The sequence below is a fragment of the Lithobates pipiens genome, unplaced genomic scaffold (genome assembly GCF_037356315.1).
Source record: "Lithobates pipiens isolate NorthernLeopardFrog02 unplaced genomic scaffold, aLitPip1_a1.2 Scaffold_1, whole genome shotgun sequence".
Lineage (NCBI taxonomy): Eukaryota > Metazoa > Chordata > Amphibia > Anura > Ranidae > Lithobates > Lithobates pipiens.
In genome coordinates, this window is record NW_027507685.1 from 120,027,228 (window position 1) to 120,044,300 (window position 17,073).

General features: G+C 42.7%; 1 protein-coding gene and 1 long non-coding RNA gene across 4 annotated transcripts in view; one reads left to right on the forward strand and one right to left on the reverse strand.

The window, feature by feature from the left end:
- Positions 1 to 525: 525 nt before the first annotated feature.
- On the forward strand, positions 526 to 16,810 carry LOC143974126 (uncharacterized). The gene is made up of 2 exons (XR_013272172.1): positions 526 to 2,401; positions 16,322 to 16,810. It is a non-coding gene; the product is annotated as an uncharacterized LOC143974126 (long non-coding RNA).
- LRSAM1 (leucine rich repeat and sterile alpha motif containing 1) overlaps positions 4,428 to 17,073 on the reverse strand; it is a 144,836-nt gene continuing 132,190 nt past the window's right edge. For 2 of the 3 annotated variants that reach the window (XM_077475170.1, XM_077475157.1), the window contains 3 exons: positions 16,966 to 17,038; positions 14,905 to 15,044; positions 4,428 to 10,490 (listed from right to left, as the gene is read on the reverse strand). In XM_077475170.1, coding sequence (XP_077331296.1) covers positions 10,365 to 10,490; positions 14,905 to 15,044; positions 16,966 to 17,038 — 339 coding nt within the window. In that variant the 3' untranslated portion in view covers positions 4,428 to 10,364. The remainder of the gene's footprint in view (positions 10,491 to 14,904; positions 15,045 to 16,965; positions 17,039 to 17,073) is intronic. The other variant, XM_077475161.1, reaches the window with a different exon arrangement.

Below are 17,073 nucleotides of genomic sequence, written 5' to 3' on the forward strand. Positions count from 1 at the left end.
GTCTCTCAGCCAGTCACTGGAATGTGGTCTCTCTTTGCCGAGTTTCATTTTGGAGCCTAAAAGATACTGTATACTTTGCACCCAGATCCGGGGCTGTGCTAGAGAAATAGTATGTTTCTGCCTATCATGGTGGTTTATGTACTGTAGTTTATGCAAAGCATTTGGAAGGTATAGAACCTTCAAGGTTTTTGTCCAGAAATATGGACAGCTAATCCTTTCTAGCTTCCACTCAGAATGTGAAAAACACTGGTTAGGGCTGAGCTTGGCTGTCTTGATGTCTGATGCACGTGCTTTCGGGTAAGATTGTAGAAGGTTAACAAACAAGGAACTGTAATTGCCAAGTAACTACTAGGAGAATAAAAAGATATAACAGGTAAATTAATAAAGGAGGATTATTATTTTTTTTTTTTTTTACACTTATTTAATGCAGTTTGTCTCATCCAAATCAACAATTAACTTTGAGGTGACAAAAATAACTGTGGAAGGCTCAACATAAAAAATGAGGACTCCTGTGCATTTTGATGTATAAAAATAGTAGAGAGGTGTGTATATCAATGTAAATACATTTATGTGTCAACAGATCATGGACATGCAGATGGACTTGTGTCATTTTTCAACCTGACTATGTAACATCAAACAAGTCATGGGCAGTCATAGACCTTGTTTTGTGTATCTGACATACACCCTGGTGTGAAAGCTAGATTTGCAGCCATTATTGTCAGGAAGGTGCTTCCATCGTACAGCCAACAGACCACTATACATAACAGCTCTGAATGGAATATGTAGCCTATACAACCTATTCAAAGAACGAAGAACTAAAACTGAATTTGCACTAATAGCACCTCTTTGGCTAGAGTATGCTTGTGTTACCTGATGTGGCATGGTTAGAAGAGTCTTTAGTTCAGAGAAGTTTAAAAAGCTTTTCACAGTTTTATCATTGTTATTTCCTTGACAAGATGCCACAACTTCCTCCTTGATGTCTTGTTTGTGGAGACTTTATGCTTATTTAAAAAAAATGATAATGAAGAAGATACAAGCAAGACCTATGATCAGTCCCAAAGCTAAGCAAAGTCTCAAGCTGTGTGCAGAGAAAGAATTTGATGCTGGAAATGGATGGACTTGGGACAATGCTACTCGACGGCTGATTCCTAGGAGATAAGTGCTCTGAATGTCATGCATGTACCTTCCTCCCCATATCTGGCCCTGGTCAGGGACCAGGACGTCACTGACTGTAAAGATTGATAGTCGAGGTGATGAAGTATGGCCTTCAGAAAAAGACACTCTTGGGCTGGAAAAATCTGAATTTTGAGACAAGGCATCATCAGAGGTGGTACTGAACATGGTAGCCACAGGGGACCTGCTTAAGGTCTCCTCATCCGTCTTTAAGCCTTGGACCCCTTCCTCAGGTATCATGGTGACACTGCGGCAAAATGGGCACACTACGAAGGTCATCAGCAAGCTGTGGCAAACCAGCTTTATTAGACAGTGCAGACACAGTGTGTGGCCACATTGCAAAGTTTTGGGTGCTCGTGACTGTAAAGTGGTCTTATAAGCTTCATAACAGATAGGACATTCTCCCGGGCTGACTCCAATCTCAGCTTCTACAGATGGCAAGTCCATGATGCCAGGGATTCCTCAGGATTCTTGTTGACCAGGATTTAGATGGCAGTACATTTAATGTACGTCCCAATCGTTGCTTGTACTTGTTGCCTCTTGTACATCCACTACCATCACTTGTAAGATTTGCTTATGAGGGGGAACTATAGTATTGAGTGTATTGGCTTTAGTTAGCTGACTTCCCCAAAACCTTTGGTCACTTTATCATATCTCGTACCAAATTCTGGCAAAGTTTGGCAATTTCTTTAGGTTTGGTTTTATATCTTATGTAATAGGAAATATGTTAATATTGACTATATGACGTAGATAATAACTTTGTCCCAAACCAAAAATTAGAGTCTCTAAAAAATATCAGGCTGAAAGCCAACCTCTTGCCATTGTGCACATTCACTTTTTTTCAGCACTTTTCCTAGAAATGCGTAGGAAATTAAATATTACCCAGTCTGGGGAATCAGCAGGCTGACACAAAGCATTAACAAAACTTTTCTCCAGGCCAAATGATCAATGTCCAGAACTCCAAGCGAGAAATTCAGAGAAGGGTACAAATTCTCAAATGTTGGATCTTTTTCTCTTCTGGCTGCAGCTTCTTCTTGATGTGTTGCAGCTTTGAGTAGTTCTTTCTTTAGAAGAGACAACTGCTATGGAGTAACACAGAAAACATGCAATACCTTCAGCACTTCTGACCATCAGGCTGCAAAGCATTCAGCTGAAAGGAAGCTTGAGAACGTTGCAGGGATCCTTATGTCCAGCGTATTGTGGACTTCGAGTCCATGGTCAGAACATGGTCAGTGGATTTATCACTAACTAACATGTTTATGCTTTAGGGCCAAGGAAATGTATAAGTGAGTGATGTCTGATGTCGGACTTTGTTCAAACTCCTATCGCCTGATGTTGTCCTGGAGTTAGTAGGGAACACAAGTTCAAGCCTGTTAGGTTAATACGGTTTATACTCTATGGAGCAGAGAAATCCTTTGTCCTAATGTGGTGTTCCACCGTCAGACCCGTTTAAAGTGCAACTCCTCCTCTTGTGTTTAAGTGTTCATTTATAATAGTTTTTCTTTCCAGCTTTATATACATTTAAAAGGTGGTGTGTGTCACGTTTAAGGATCAGAGATGGCTATACTGAGCTACTTTATAATGAAATTGGTGCAGACCCTGCCTAAGCACCCATCCCTTCTGAAAGTAGGCAGAGCCTAGAAAATGTGCGGCTCTCAAGAATACACACTGCAGAAGAAGAGACACTTTTGTAACTATGCATTGTACAGCACACTGTGATGCCATTTTGATTATTTCTGTGTACTGTACAGCTTTCTGTAAATTTGTCCATTTGATGTTTCTCTTTATCATTTGCATTTTATTTTAAGTTTCTTTTTCTAGAAACCCACAAAGGCAGTCCCCAAACCATGTGGCCAGTGGTACTGTTGACCTTTACTAAAGAAGTACAAAGTGGGACTTTGTGTCTGAGACATTTCTGACAACACAAGGAGCTTAGCATTAGCACACACAAAATAAGAGTATTCTCTTTCATTCAGGGGCTGTCGGGTTGGATCAGCAGAGAATCCATGAACAGAGGGCTCTTGCTGAATCGGAGCAAAATAAGATGGATGCCACTTTTTTTTATATGACATATGTGCCTGTTCATATTATATATATATATATTTTTTTTCCTTCATCCTTTACATACCAAGCTTTCCAGACCCATGTTAGATCTATGGGCAGCCAGATGAAAACAGACATGAGTCTGTTTACATCAGACCATCTCAGATGCGCCATGTTTAGGTCGAGAAAAATGGAAAAGGATGCAGACCCTTTTATCTTTTGGACCTGGGTGGAAATACTTCTTTTAGGATCCTATTACGGGAGTGGTACAATCGGACCCACCGCTCTGTTTTTCAGACAGACCTGATTGGAAGCTCCAAGTAAGCCTATAGGCAGGTGGATGTAAATGGACACCCCCTTTAATTTAGTAAGGCTGGCTATAGGCCAGGGATATGCAATTAGTGGCTCTCCAGCTGTTGCAGAACTATCATGAGGCATAGCAAGCCTGACTCCCAGAGGCATAGGCATGATGAAACTGTAGTTTTGCAACAGCTGGAGGTCCACTAATTGCATATCCCTGCTATAGACTGTTCGAACCATGTATGGGCAGGCTGAATGTACTAAATTGGCCGATCAATCAACTTGGGTACTACCAACCTGACGGATTTTACATACGATGATCGTTGGCGGCTGCTATATGTCTTTTCCAGCCAGGGACAGCTTTGCCTGCTAGGAGAATACAATGGCTCAGTAGGAGGGATTCCCCTGTATGATTCTGTGGTTGCAAGAAAGAAATGATCATGATTCCCCCATCAACACATACAGTGCAGATAGGATGAATGCTCAGCAGGAGGGATTCCCCTTTCTCGGTGGGGGGGGGGCAGGTGGCGGAAGCAGTTCCCGTCGGGAGCGAGCAGTGATTATCACTAGCGACTATAGCAGCCGCTTACGATGATCGGAAGCGAATCCGGCAGGCTGGTTGTACCCAAATTGATTGGTCATTCAGCCTGCCCATTAATGGTTTGAATCTCACTCAGGCGGTCCCTGGTGAATCAGACGAGATTCGAACCGTGTATGGCCAGCCTAAGTTTACAATCACCTATCTGGACACTAGCAGTTGCACTTTGATTCCTCCTTGGAGATAATAACTGTAGCACTGAGACCTGGGGAACACGACGACTCCTGCCTAGTATTCAACTAGAACTGTCTAGCGGATTACCAGAACACATGACATGAACTCTGCACAATAACAATTCAAAGAACTTCAGTCATCCATGCAAAGGCACTTTATTTTATTACAACAACAGGATAAAGTAGGGGGGGAATGTCCACCATGCAATGGATCAGTGGTACAGCACACACAATATACAACTTTCAGGAAGCTGCATGGAGTTTACAGCACAGTGTTGCACTCAAAACCTGTGGGTCACAGACATGTAAGATTTTAAAAATAAGTGCATTTGAAATTGACACATTAAAAGCAGTTTTGGCCAATAAGGTATTTCTAAACTCTTTTTGTTCTTGCAACAGCAGTGTAGTTCTGGTAAGTCATCCTAATGTAATTTGCCCCCCTTGTTCATCATTACAACATATGTATTCAAATCTTGCCTAGTGCTGTGGCTTCTGTTGTCCTGCTCCAGAAAGCAGTGCCAGGGCTGTGCGAGATCTTCCCTGAATCTACCACCAAAATATGCCAATGGGGCTCCTTATCCTGGATGACATCCTGAGATGTCACAATCATCATCTGTTATGACCGGTTCCCTTTACAGAGAACATGTACGCCATAATAAACTAGAAAAGGTTAACACCACTGTAAAGTTATTTTTGCTGTCTGTGTTGCACTGGGGGGATTTCCCTTCACTTTCGGTCCTGGAGTCTCAAAAGGAAATAAGTGGAAATTCATAAGCAATCCACAACCTCGCCCCCATCTACATCACCAACCTCATCTGCAGATATCGCCCAAATCGTCCCCTCCGCTCCTCCGACGACCTCCTGCTTTCTAGCTCCCTTGTTAACTCCTCTCATGCTCGCTTTCAAGACTTCTCCAGAGCCTCTCCCATCCTCTGGAACTCCCTGCTCCAGTCTGTCCGCTCAGCCCCTACCCTGTCCACCTTTAGGAGTTCCCTGAAAACTCATTTATTCAGGGAAGCCTATCCCACACCCACCTAACTGTCCCCGAGCCGCCCCCATCAAATCATTCTCTGCAGCGATTACCTTTTGTACCACCACCCCCTCCCTTTAGAATGTAAGCTCTATGAGCAGGGCCCTCCTGTACCTTTTGTATTATACTGTAATTGTGTTGTCTCCCCTATACATTGTAATGCGCTGCATAAACTGTTGGAGCTATATAAATCTTATTAAAAAAGTTAATAATAATAATAATAATACCTTAGAGAAGTTGTCCTAAGTGTGGGTATTCCCAATAAGGCTAGGTTCAACATGTGCGGCTCTGCGAGTCACATTTTCCATGGGCACGGCAGCCGATTCATTTGAATAGGCTGCCATGCCTCCTAAAATGCAGGGAAGAGATCCTTGCAGCATTTTAGAAATCGCAGCCCGCACGGGAACTGCACATGTCCCAGCACGTGCAGTATGTGATTAGGATTAATCCAGTGTTTTTTTTTTTTTGTGTGGGTGTCTGCGGAAACAGGTGGGGACCCGCAGCAGAACCAACCCACACAGATGTGAATCTAGCCTATAGGATTTTCCCTAACTTGCTCTAATGACAACTCAGTTTGGGGATTTTCAATTGCTTTCTCTCACTGTAACAATGGACACAGGACCAATCCAGAAGGTAAATGTCCTTAAAGTACAGAAGGGTTAAAGCCTGGGTCAGGTAATGCTTTCTGTGCCCTGTTGAGATTTTAAATGCTGTCTCTGCACCTGTTCCTGAGATTTCCCCACACTTCCTCTTTTGTCTGAGATTGATCAATTAGACAGGAAGTGAAGATATTTCTCCCTAATGTGCAAATGAGACAACAATAAAATAATGAGACTAGATCTAAGCAGCCTTATTGAAGTCTTCAGGCCTTGTGTACATCTGTAGTCAAGGGATAGTAAACACAGGTGTTCAGTCTGTATTATTACCACCCCCTGACCACCAAATTATAATTTAACAAAGCCAGCATTAGAAGACATTGCTGCAGCATGGCAACACTCATACACATTGCATTTGACAGATGGAATCTCTGCCAAATGTGACCTATTCTTCAAGTGAATGATAATACACCACAACCATGTGTAATGCACAAGGATGCGATGCAGTGGGCTTTTAATGGGTAAAACAGGCATTCAGGAGACAACGCTGCCTTTGAGCCGCCCGCCATCTACTCCTGAAAAGTGATCCACCATTGACTTTTTTTTCTTAATGGGAGTGCTATCACTTAATACAAGCAGGTATCAGACTCTTTACAAGTTTCAAGTACTGCTGAAGTCTACTAGCAGCTTGTTTAAAGTGACAGTCAGCACTCCCATTAGGACTTGTGTTTAACACGCCCAAACTGGAGCTAAATAGTATGTGAAAGTAATTATAAAGACAGTTTTTTTTTTTTTTACCTTAATGCATTCTCTGTATTAAGGTAAAAAAAAAAAAAAAAAAAAGAAAAAACCTTTCAAAAGCCGTGCCTTCTCTTAAATGCTTTGAGTGCAAACTCAATCAGGCGCTGTGCCCATCTAAAGCAGGTCTTCTCCCATCTCAGTCTTCTGACATGAGCTGCTGCTGTCAGTCAAACTCCTGGGAAGAGAGAGTGGGCTTAGCCGCGTTGTGTGCGTCTATAGATGCAAACAGCCCAGCTGAGGATTGAGCCCACATGAGTTCCTGGCTTGTTTGGAGAAGGGGAGGAGCCAAGATCGCCAGCGGGGGACCCCAGAGAAGGAGGTTCGGGGCTGCTCTGTGCAAAACCATTGTACAGAGCAGGTAAGTATAACATGTTTATTATTCACAGAAATTTTTTCTACAACCACTTTTAAAAGCTGAAATCTTTGCAAACGCTTTACAAAAACGTGCTATACACACTGCTCCTGTACAAGCTTAACCACTTAAGGACGGAGCCTCTTTCTGAGATTTGTTGTTTACAAGTTACAAACATTTTTATTTTAATTTTTTTTGCTAGAAAATTATTTAGAATCCCCAAACATATATATATTTTTTTCTAACAGCCTAGAGAATAAAATGGCAGTTGTTGCAATACGTTCTGTCACACCGTATTTGTGCAGTGGTCTTACAAGCGCACTTTTTTTTGGGAAAAAATAAACTTTTTTGAATTAAGAAATAAAACAGTAAAGTTAGCCCAATTTTTTTTTTATAGTGTTAAAGATAATGTTACGCTGAGTAAATTGATACCCAACATGCAAACTCCAGGCAGGTAGTGTCGTGGTTGGGATTTGAACCAGCGACCCTTCTTACCGCTAGGTGAGAGTGCTAACCACTACACCACTGTGCTGCCCGGGTTACTGTGATTGCCAATGCTGACATCCCTCTGCAAAACTTTCTAGTTACTGATTTGAAACAAGATTACAGGCTGGTCTCCTAATCTGCATCGCTGCCCCAGGTCAGTGACTCAGTACTGAAGAGAGAAGGTCACCATGATAGCCAGATAATCAGCATTTTCAGAATTTCAGCAGTGGCTGCCCCCATACATTTCTCTCATCACAGGTTTCCTGCAAACTAAAGCTGTACTATTCCAAGCCAAGTGTGCAGCTCCATGACTGGATAGGCACTATTAACAGGCCTGCATTTGATTGGACAGGCTTTGGGACAAAAAGGTCCACCTACAAGATTTCCATTTTTTGACAACTACTGATGTATGAGGCAAGGGTATCCGTTTTTATTCCTGGTAGAGACAGCTCAACTGTGGCATCTGGAGGCTAACAGCAGGGCTGCCATTGGAAATCATGGGGCCCTGTACAGCCGACCCTCCCCCTCTCGAATTACAATTTTTTTTACATTTTCTTTTTTTACAATTTTTATTTTCCTTTTTTAAATGTTATTTTACAATTATTAGTATTATTTTTTTTACATTATTTTTTACAGCTTGGAAGAAATACACAGGAGGATTTAGATATCGGCAGCACAAGGAGGGGGATCAGTGCGGTGGGACGGGAGGACAATTGCAGAACAATGCACTGTGTCTCTCCTTCCAGCAGCTGAAAGCGGGTGAGAGGGGGAGAAACCAGCTTTCAGCTGCTGGAGGGAGAGACACAGACACAGTGCATTGTTCTATAATTGTCTTCCCGTTCCACCGCACTGATCCGCCCCGCTGTCTGTGCCCCCTACAGGAGGCCTGGTGGTACTCCCTACCAGCAGCCCTGGCTAAGTTGGTATATTCCAAAAGGAATCTCCCTTGTAGACACCATGAAAGGTTGATTTCCATCATGGCTACATGATTATATTCATTTTACATACCACAAGCACTTAGGGGAGGCCTCCTACAGAGCTTCTCTTGTTAACTTTCAACTTTTAGAGTGTAACTGCTCTCGTCATCTATCTGTACAAATAAACAGCCAGTCAATGATTTGCCTGGAGTCCAGGAAGAGAGACAGAGCCATGCTTGAACTGCACTTTTCTGCCTTGTTCTAAAATGCTGAAATACTTCATAGGGAAAACCACAGCTCAAGGACCAGCTGGGGGCCAAAACAAGCAAACCCACTGTTTCACTTCCCCCTGCTAGGTATCCATAGCACTACAGGCAGGGAAACCTTCCACCATCCAGACACGGTTCATGTAAGGTCAATTACCCCCTTAAATTCCTATAGACAGTCCACCATACAGTATGTAATGCAGGATTTGTTTCCTGCCCCTAGAAATTACTTTGCAAAATCTTGGAAAAATCCAATCTCAGCCTATTACAGCTGAGCTGGCAGTGGGAGAGACCTTTACTTGGTCCTAATCCCATTCTAAATAAAAAGAGAGTTTTCAAAGAGAGTGAAAATCTGTTCAAATGTGTTCTCATAAAAAACGGTAAATCCTTTGCCTGTACCCCCCTATTCATCTCCAAGGCTGTCATTTTACAGAGCCAGGACATACATTTCATTTTAAAACCAGCACTGAAAAAATGTCAACTGGAATGGACTTCCTGCTGGTTCCTTGTGGTGTGGTGGGTGGGTGACTTGTTCAGGAAAATTGGCTCAGTGGACAAAATGGCTGCTTTGGAAGCTCTAGTACATCAACAGGCAGAGGCCAATGATTCCAGCCTGCAGCAGTCGAGTGTCACTCTGCATCATCATACACTGAATAAATAAAACTACATATATGTACACTAACATAAAAATAACATCATAAAGCAAAATAACTTTCTCACATCCCACTAAATATTCCTGCTTGGATCTCTATACAAATAAACTGGGATATAGGTGAATTACTGCACTGAGTAACTTTGATATTGGCCAGCAACCAGATTTTACCTCTATTGCTTTTAAACCTGAAAAGGAAAACAACAGCTTGCAACTGATTTTGCCAATGGAACATAGAACCCCAAGGAGGAATTTAGTTAAAGGTTCCATCCACACAAAATGAAAATAGACAAATACATAAGGTTTCCTTTAACAAAGACATAAACACATAGGCTTTCCTTTAATAATGTAGATGCTAGATGAAGTGTTACCCCTGACAACTTCTTGCATCTGTCTCTGTTGGTGAAATGGCCGTGCTGAGTTTCCAGGTCCACAGGCTTTATGCTCACTCTAAAGGGCTCTCACCATCCCTGCTGGATTCTTATTTATATTAAATTATAGAGAATGTAACAGGAGGTTGCTGGAGCACACAAAGGTGGGCAAGAACACATAAAAAATCCCAGATGGATAGAAGCAGAGTTGGGAATTTTGTTGGGGAGCTCTCACTGATGGAGTGTCCAAGACTATATAAAAAGCCATGGGCTGACTCTGTCCATCAAGCTGCACCAGAAACCAAAATATCACATTTGGGAGTCTTGACACACAAAAGACTCAGCACAGCATAAGTGCATTGAATGTGGACGCACACAGTGTTGTGATATAGCAGACCTCCACTGGGGTAAGCATAGAGTAAAAACTGACATATTATGAATGGACTGATGGTTGTACACAGTACTGGTCTATAGTGTATATAATTCACAGCGTAAGCAGGAAATATCACAGATAAATACTCAGCAGCTTCAATTTTTTCCCAGTCTTGCTCCGTCATGGCTTTCATATCCAGCAGTCATCGCGTCCTCACCCTGCGGAGGCTGTTCTTAGGTGCTGTGGTAGATCCTGATGCGCTGGGCAATATCTCTTCGGCACAGTGGGCAGGCATGGAGGGCATCCCCACAGTTGGTGCAGCAACAAACATGACCGCAGGGAATGAATATTGACTGGGCCTGAAACAAGAACATCATTCATGGTTACAACAGATGCATTAGCACTTAAGGGACAATTTTATGGTCCTTGTACAATTTACTGATTGTTTTCGGCTTATTTAAAACCGGATTCCTTTTCATGCATTTTTTTATTGTACATAAGCTAGGAAAGGGTTAAACGTCAGTCTCATTTTAAATTCTGCCCGTGTCCAGTCTCTTCATTTCCTTTTTTGTCACTTCCTGGACAGGAAGTGAAAGTACATCTAACTAATAAGTACACACACAGACAGCAATAAATCTTAACTAAGGTTCTAAACCTCCCCCACACAACTAGAAATGTACACTATTGGAGTCAGTAAACCAAAATAAATATGCAGATAAGGACTAATGAGTATTTTCTGATTTTAATTTAGTATGCATACCAGTCACGGTCAGTGACTCAGGAAGTACTGACAGCAGGGGATTAGTATTACAGCCAGGCAACAAGGACTGTCTCAGGGTGAGGAATAGTAGTCTACATGGTGACCTTGGGTGTTCCGAAATGCACCTATAAATAAAATTTATTATTTCAACTCAATAGAGCATGCTTATGAGGGGTGCTGCTTTGACCCCTGACACAAACATGATACAGATTAGGGCAGCCTTTTTCAAACAGGGTGCCTTTTGGTTTCCTCAGGGGTGCCTAGGCAAAGTGCCTAAAAATTGGTCCAAATTGACCAAAAATTGTGTACAAGCCAGTGGGTGGATCAAATCTGCTATTTTGTTGCGGAAAGCCATAGGTTTTCATTTTGCAGCCTTGGGCAACCTTTTGTGTCAATTGCTGGCATCCTAACAACCAATGTTGTCATTGGTTAATGTTGGAATTGAACATGAATGTTATATATCTAAAGTTTCTACACATCTGTTTGTACAACCAAGCTCAGCCATATTGAAGGTATAGAGGAATGTGGCACCAAACAGAATCTGCATAGCAAAAGGAATTCTCTTCAGCCCACCTGGTGTGCACGAAGCTTCAAATAGATTGATGACAATGATGGCTCAGATCTGTCTGGGAGGACAAAAGATGGACCTAATGAGCGGGAAGGGCGTCGGAAATCGAAGCACAAGATGTGAACCCAGTCGGAGCAGTTGCAATTCATGGACAAACCCTGCCCCCCAGAGGCAAATTATGGCAGGATGGTCAGAGATATTTAGCTTGGGGGAGGAGATGCCCCAGAGACACTAATTAGTCCACAGGCAAAGGAGGGTGGGCAGTAGGATGCGGTTTGGATGGTGTGTGTTTGTCAAAAAGGGAATGATTGAAGAGAGCTTCCTCTTTTTCCATCACGAGGCTCAGTCACGAGGATCTGCTAAGTATACTGCTTGTATTGTATTTTGATTGTATGCTATGTACTCTTGTCATTGCTATTGATACCTTATGTAAGCTTTCTTATTTCCTTGGAAAATAAATGAGATTTGATTGATCTTAGACCGTATATTTGGTTTCATAGCTAAGTGTTGTAGTATTGTGATATTAAAGATAGCATGTGCTCAGAGTGTTAATAGACTAACTAATATATAGGGACTAGACAAATTAATACATAGCTGATAATAATAATAGTTTGGATTGATCAGTTACTTCAGTTAATAAGGAAGACATTGGGTGCCTGCACAGCATTCTTACTTGCCCCTCCCCTGTCAACACTGGGGTCATGTAAGCGGAGTGAGGGAGAGAAATGCTGGAATACTAATTCGTACCAGTGTGAAAATGTATATTGCTCTATAAGAATAAATCACCTACAATGTTGGGTGTTCTATGTGTGTGGATGCTGCATTATGTAAAACTATTTTAGTTTGTTACATTTTAGAATGGGGTGCCTCGAGTTTATGCAGAATTTTAAAGGGTGCCTTGGTCAGAGTGCAGTCAGTATGGTGAAGATTATGATTAAGGCCCCCCTGAGGGCAGAACCACGTAAGTTGCTTGTCTGTTGGATTTATTTGTCCAGCCATATGTAGCACACCCCATGTGGGAGCTGAAGATGAACAGGGACCCCCCCACTCCTGCCCAGTCAGGCACACCGACTCTTCGCAGGCACACAGAGTAAGGGAACAGTTTGTAGCTTTGTTTTTGTTTTTTATTAGTGAGTTGGGAATGAGACAACTTGGATGGGGATGGGAAGTTATGGGATGCCCACTTGACTTTAGCAAACTTCAGGAACAACTTCCTATATATAGCTATATACAGTCTTCTCTTCACTTTCCTCCTGCACACTGTTGGTCCTTTATTGTTCAGCCTCTGCTAGTACACTCCTGTGGGAACTTGACAGTCTTCTCGTCAGTTCAGTAACAGCCCATTATAAGCAGGAACTCGCAGTTTTAACAGTAGCATACGTGGAGTGACAAAGCATGCAACTTTCCCTCCTGTTTCCTTTGTGGTCACTGATCCCAACACCATCACTACAGCCTCGGCCAGCCCACCTGGCTGCAGCTGCAGCTGCCTCTTTCACTAGTCCTCCTGGCTTCCTCTTCACACCAGTCTACCTGACTGACTCTTCACCAGCCCACCCGGCTGACTCTCAGGAGATCTCCAAGGGAATGGACTGAATACTTAATCCCACCGCTGTCTTTGAGGGAGACTGGCTACATGTGGCAGTCTTCCCCCTTTGTTAGTTCCCACCAGTGTTGAGCTACTCACTCCGTCCTCTCCTTGTTCCCGTGCCTCCAGAAAAGATTCCTCCCGTGTGTCTTTGGCAGGATCTCTCCAGCACCAAAGCCCCAGCCCAAGGCAGGTCACCACTCCCCCAGACTATGGATTACCCCTCAGGGCCACCAACAGCCTCCTCAAAATTGCATCTCCATCTGCCACCGACTGCCCTGCTGGCATGGCCCATACCTATTTGTCTGAGGCCTCATAAATACACATGGTAGCTCCTCCTAACCCCCGCCCACTAATTCTAGAAGATTCTCCAGTAAGGATGAGCTTAGGCATGTTCGCATGATCCTTGCCAGGAAGTCGGCGCAGCGCTGCACTAATCAAAGGCATTGAGACATTGCCCCGATGCGCAGCTGCAGAGATCGCGTAATGTCTCACTGTCTGTGGTTAGCGTAGCGCTGGGCCGACTTCCAGGCGGGCTCTGCACATGGACCATGTGAACACGCCTGAGCTCATCCCTATTCTCCTGCCTTCAAAACACCAGGGGGAGGCAACAAAGGGCTGCCAAGATGAGTCATCCAACACTGAACTCTAATAACCCTGACCCAATTACAGATTCACAAATGTAAAATATGAGTCAGAGTATGGTTTGCCTATTCTACACATCTACATCTAGTCAACACTAGAGGGCGCTACACATGAATTGATTTTTTGCTGTGAAGGATCCGAGTCACCGACTGCATCTGTTTCAAATCTTTATTACTGGCTTGTGGATTGGTAACCGAAAAAACTGTGTTTTCTGCCTAACTGGATTATTGGGGTAGTAGCAGAATTTACGTTTTTCAAATATGGTGAAGATGTCCTCTTGAAAATGCTTGTTAGAACTAATGGAAGACATGATTACACAACAGACCATGAAAAAGGAACTGAAGACAGTAATGTAAAGTGGGTGGGAGGTTGGTCTGTGTCTTAAGGATGGGGGCAGAGTAGGAATGTGATATAAAGGGGAGCAAGTGTGATGTGAAAGGGGCTATTAAGTGAAAGAGGTACTGAGGACACAGATGTAAAGGATGGGGGGGCTGTGATGTGAATATTCTTAGTCACAGCACAAACATGAGACTTGGACCTAGAAAAAAAAAATGTTACTGATGGAACCTGTACAAATTTTTATTCAATACCTCTGCTCTATAGCATGCAGTATGGCTCATGCAAACCAGAGCAGGGAGTACAGACAAATGAAAACTCTCTTTTAAATTTATTCTGGGAGTTTTTTGGGGTTTCAGATGTGTGCACATGTACCTGGAAACTAGAGCCATGGGAATATTGTAAAGGGCTTTTTTCATGGAAAGGGATGAAGTTTGCTCTCTGTAGAGAGTGGAGGTATGTCATGTCTTAAATACAAATAGTAAGCAGTGGGGTCTTCCTAGAAAGCACATTTAAAAACAAATTAAAAAATAAAATGCTGTGCAGGAGTTGAGTGAGAAAAATAGATGGCGAGCTTGTTTCACAGAGGGGCTCCAACAGACTTACCTGGAAATAATCTTTAACGAGCATGCCCATGCGATCCCATCTTTTTTACCCTCATATGTACGGTTACAATTGTTGTATGTGACTTGTACTTTACATCGACATGCATTATCTGCCCAAAATAGAACATCGTGGAGCACTGCAAAAGGTCACTATCAGTGATTGGGAGGTAGGTTTCAAGAAGACCTATCACCGGGTCATTTTCACAAAAACTCCATGGTTTCACTGCCGCAGTAATATCAGTTCAAAATGCTGTTCTGTGTATTCAGGACCTACCTCTCGCTCCATGCAGACCACACACTCTGAGTTGCTGTTGGCCACATCAGGTAAGAGGTCAGGGGGTGCTGTTGGGCTCAGATCACTAGCAGCTGGACTGCTGGGCTCTGGCTGACTAGGTGTCAGTTTGTCCATTTCTGCTACCATCAGAAAACAGCTCATATTAAAATAAGTGCAATATTCTGAGAAAAGGTAAAGAAAGTAACCATAATACATGTATATCGGAACAAAGTTAAATATTTAACAAGCATAAAATGTGGATTCACTTTGAAGTGAACCTTTTCTTTGCCTAAGCAGTGCAAAGTAAAAGGTTCCTTTAGCTCTCCCCTTCCTGGGCAGCACACACAAGGGGCGCGGCCGGCAGGCAGGGTTGAATGGGAGCCAATTCTGCAATATTGCGGAGAAGGGAGTGGAGAGGAAGAGGAGAGCCAGCCGGATCACACACAGAGGGGATCTCCACTGTCAAAAAAAATTCCAACCTCCTGGACTGGCTCCTATGATAGACAGCACACTGGTCCAATGATGGGGAACTGAAATAGTGTGCTGTCTATCATAGGAGCAAGTCCAGGAGGCGGGACTTTGACAGAGGAGATCTTTTCTGTGTATGATCTGGCAGGCTCTCCTCTCCCTTCCCCACAGTTTCCTGGACGATCGCTGGGAGGAGTATCATCTCCCACGAGGCTGCATTGGTGGGCACTGATTAGGCTGCACCGATAAAGTAGTAATTGTTCATATTTATTTTGTAACTTAGTTCTGCATAAAACATTTAACAGCGTCATAAGATAATTTATGAGGGCGTGTTTAGGGGTGGCATTAGGGGTGGGGCAGAGTAGGGATTGGGTTGGTCAACTGCTGGCGATCTACCAGAGAACAGACAAAAGTCTGAACAACGACCAGCTATGAAGTGAGCCTGCCAGATGACAGTTGGATTTTATGTAATATATAAAATTCTCTGTGGATGATGGAACTTACCCCCCTCCTAGCTGCCGACCAACATGGTGCTGGGAGAGGCCAGTTTTCCCTCTGGGGTTAAATTGAGGGGGGCATTTTGAGGGCCTCTCTTTTCCTTTGTGACCCTGACCCATGTGGCTGGAGACTCCACACTTATCCTTGTAAACACTAAGTAACCATGTGACTGAAGTCAACTCTGGTGGCAATGGTCTTGCCTGACCTATACACTTGTATGGGTCTATTTCTGTGTCTCGTTAGTACTCATAATGGGGTTTCAGACATTGTTACCCCTGCCACTGCACACTTTTTGATTTTACATTTTTATCTCCAACACTTATTTAATGTAGTACCTATTTCGTATACATATCAACTTCACTTCCAACATTTTGAGATAATTTTCTTGTTTACATTTGAAGTAACTGGAGGTACACTTCTAATTTAATTTTACCTTGTTTGTTTTTTACAGGTCTGTTTTTTTTGTACTTCGTATCTCACCATCACAGCCATGTACTCTCTTGTGCCACCCCTTGGGTATCTTGGTCCCCTTCCACTACTCTCTTGTCAGACACTGAGCAGCAGTCGCCATTTGGAGGTGCCATGTTTGATCAAGTTCCAAGCTGGTTTGCAAGTCTTTTTTTTAGAACATCAAAATGCAGGGTGTTGGCACCCCCCCATATTTTTAGGAAGTTTAATATCATTTATGTATTTGTTTCTTAGTTTAGAGTTCTGTTGTTAGGGGCATCTACTCCTGAAGAAGTGAAATTATTCACAAAACAAGATGCAGCCCTCTATTATATTGCAATCACCTTGGTTGTGTAAAGCATGTATTTGAGAATATATATACCAGCTTGATGTACATGATATATTCCTATATGCATTCAATTGGCTTTACATTTTTCTGTGTACATTATATGTATGTGTCAAACCTTTGCATAATAAATTTATATTTTATGAATTTTATATTATGCCTCATTTAAAGTCCCATGGCCAAATATTGTTTGTGTGTGTGTTATAAATTGTCTCTGGTAAACTTCTTTACTAATATTTAGCACAGACTGGAATTACAGGCTCAGTTTTAGATATAATTACATAATGGAAAGAAGGCATTACCCTTTCTGTGTCTGCGAGTCTCCTTGGCTCGTTCAATGATGGATATCTGTAGGCCAACTTCTTCCACTCCAATCTGCAATCACAGAGACAGTATGATTCTATTTACAT